General features: G+C 37.9%; 1 protein-coding gene across 1 annotated transcript; it reads right to left on the bottom strand.

Annotated features, from left to right (window-relative positions):
* Positions 1-205: 205 nt before the first annotated feature.
* Positions 206-1,101, bottom strand: SARC_16517 (hypothetical protein; the record flags this gene model as incomplete). Its single annotated transcript, XM_014289376.1, has 2 exons — positions 206-304; positions 1,029-1,101. Coding segments are annotated over 2 exons (172 nt in total), but the record flags the coding sequence as incomplete, so codon positions are not given.
* Positions 1,102-1,263: the final 162 nt, after the last annotated feature.

Below are 1,263 nucleotides of genomic sequence, written 5' to 3'. Positions count from 1 at the left end.
GCGCGTGAGACGACGACGTATATATATATATATATATATATATATATATACGTAAGTTGCATTGTAATCAAAATATAATACATCTGTTAGGCTGTGGTATAGGTAGAAGGCTACATTACGCATACAACATAACAAAAAAACCCGTTCATAACAAGTACTTTAGTGAGAGAAATATATATGTATATATCTAATCGAAGTGCCTGTGCTAACGAGATGTGTGTTGTTTAGGCGTAATGCGCCCTGACATACCCAGTCCATTTTTCTCCAGAACTCCTGGACGGAAGGGATCGATCAACACATCACACTGTGGGATATTGAATGAGTGGAAAAATAGATCAGAGTAAAGTCATGCATAAGTATAGAGACATACACACACACACATATATATATATATATATCTATATATATACATATATATACCATACATAAACACACGCACACACACACACACACACATATATATATATATATACTTAGATATAGATATATATATATATAATCTCAATTACAAGTACTGGTATGTTTTGCGGAGAATTCGGCCTACTTGATTATCTAAGATTCGCTATGCTTTCAAATACTATGAATACGATAACAGTGTGGGAGGTCTATCCTTGACATGTCCCACTACAACCCAGCGGAAGGAAGAAATCTCTTCTGCAAATCAGCCACAACACTGGAACGACCTTTCAATAGTACTTCTGGCATTACTAAATTCATTAAGAGATACGCGACACAAGAACAATAGTTCTAGCGAACAAGTGCAAATAGATGAAGTTGCTGAGGAGCTGTAGCCAAACTTACTTACTCACTCACTGGGAAATACGGGTCATGTCTAGAATACTTCTATCTAAAACCAAACTTACTCACTCACTCACTGGGAATACGGGACATGTCTCTAGCGTAACAAGCAGTTAAATAAACGCCGCCTTCAATCTGTAGTCAAACTTACTTACTCACTCACTAGGAAAAACGGGTCATGTTAAGCATACTTCTAGCGCTAAAAACCTACAATCTGTAGCCAAACTTACTTTCTCAGCCAGTTTTTTGAATGCATCGACAGCCAGAGGATTCTTGAGATCCATTGCGACCGATTTCTTACCCCTGCGGCGAGGTGTGTTATTTACGCGTATGAGTCGAGTGTAGCACGATTTAAGAAACTAACACGACAACCCACTCTAACGGCAACCATACAATGTATAGACACATATACACGAACACAAAACACACGCACGCACACACACACACACATATATATATACTACA

This window comes from Sphaeroforma arctica, assembly GCF_001186125.1.
Source record: "Sphaeroforma arctica JP610 unplaced genomic scaffold supercont1.8260, whole genome shotgun sequence".
NCBI lineage: Eukaryota > Ichthyosporea > Ichthyophonida > Sphaeroforma > Sphaeroforma arctica.
Note: the sequence above shows the minus strand (reverse complement) of the source record. Positions and strands in the feature narration are given on the sequence as shown.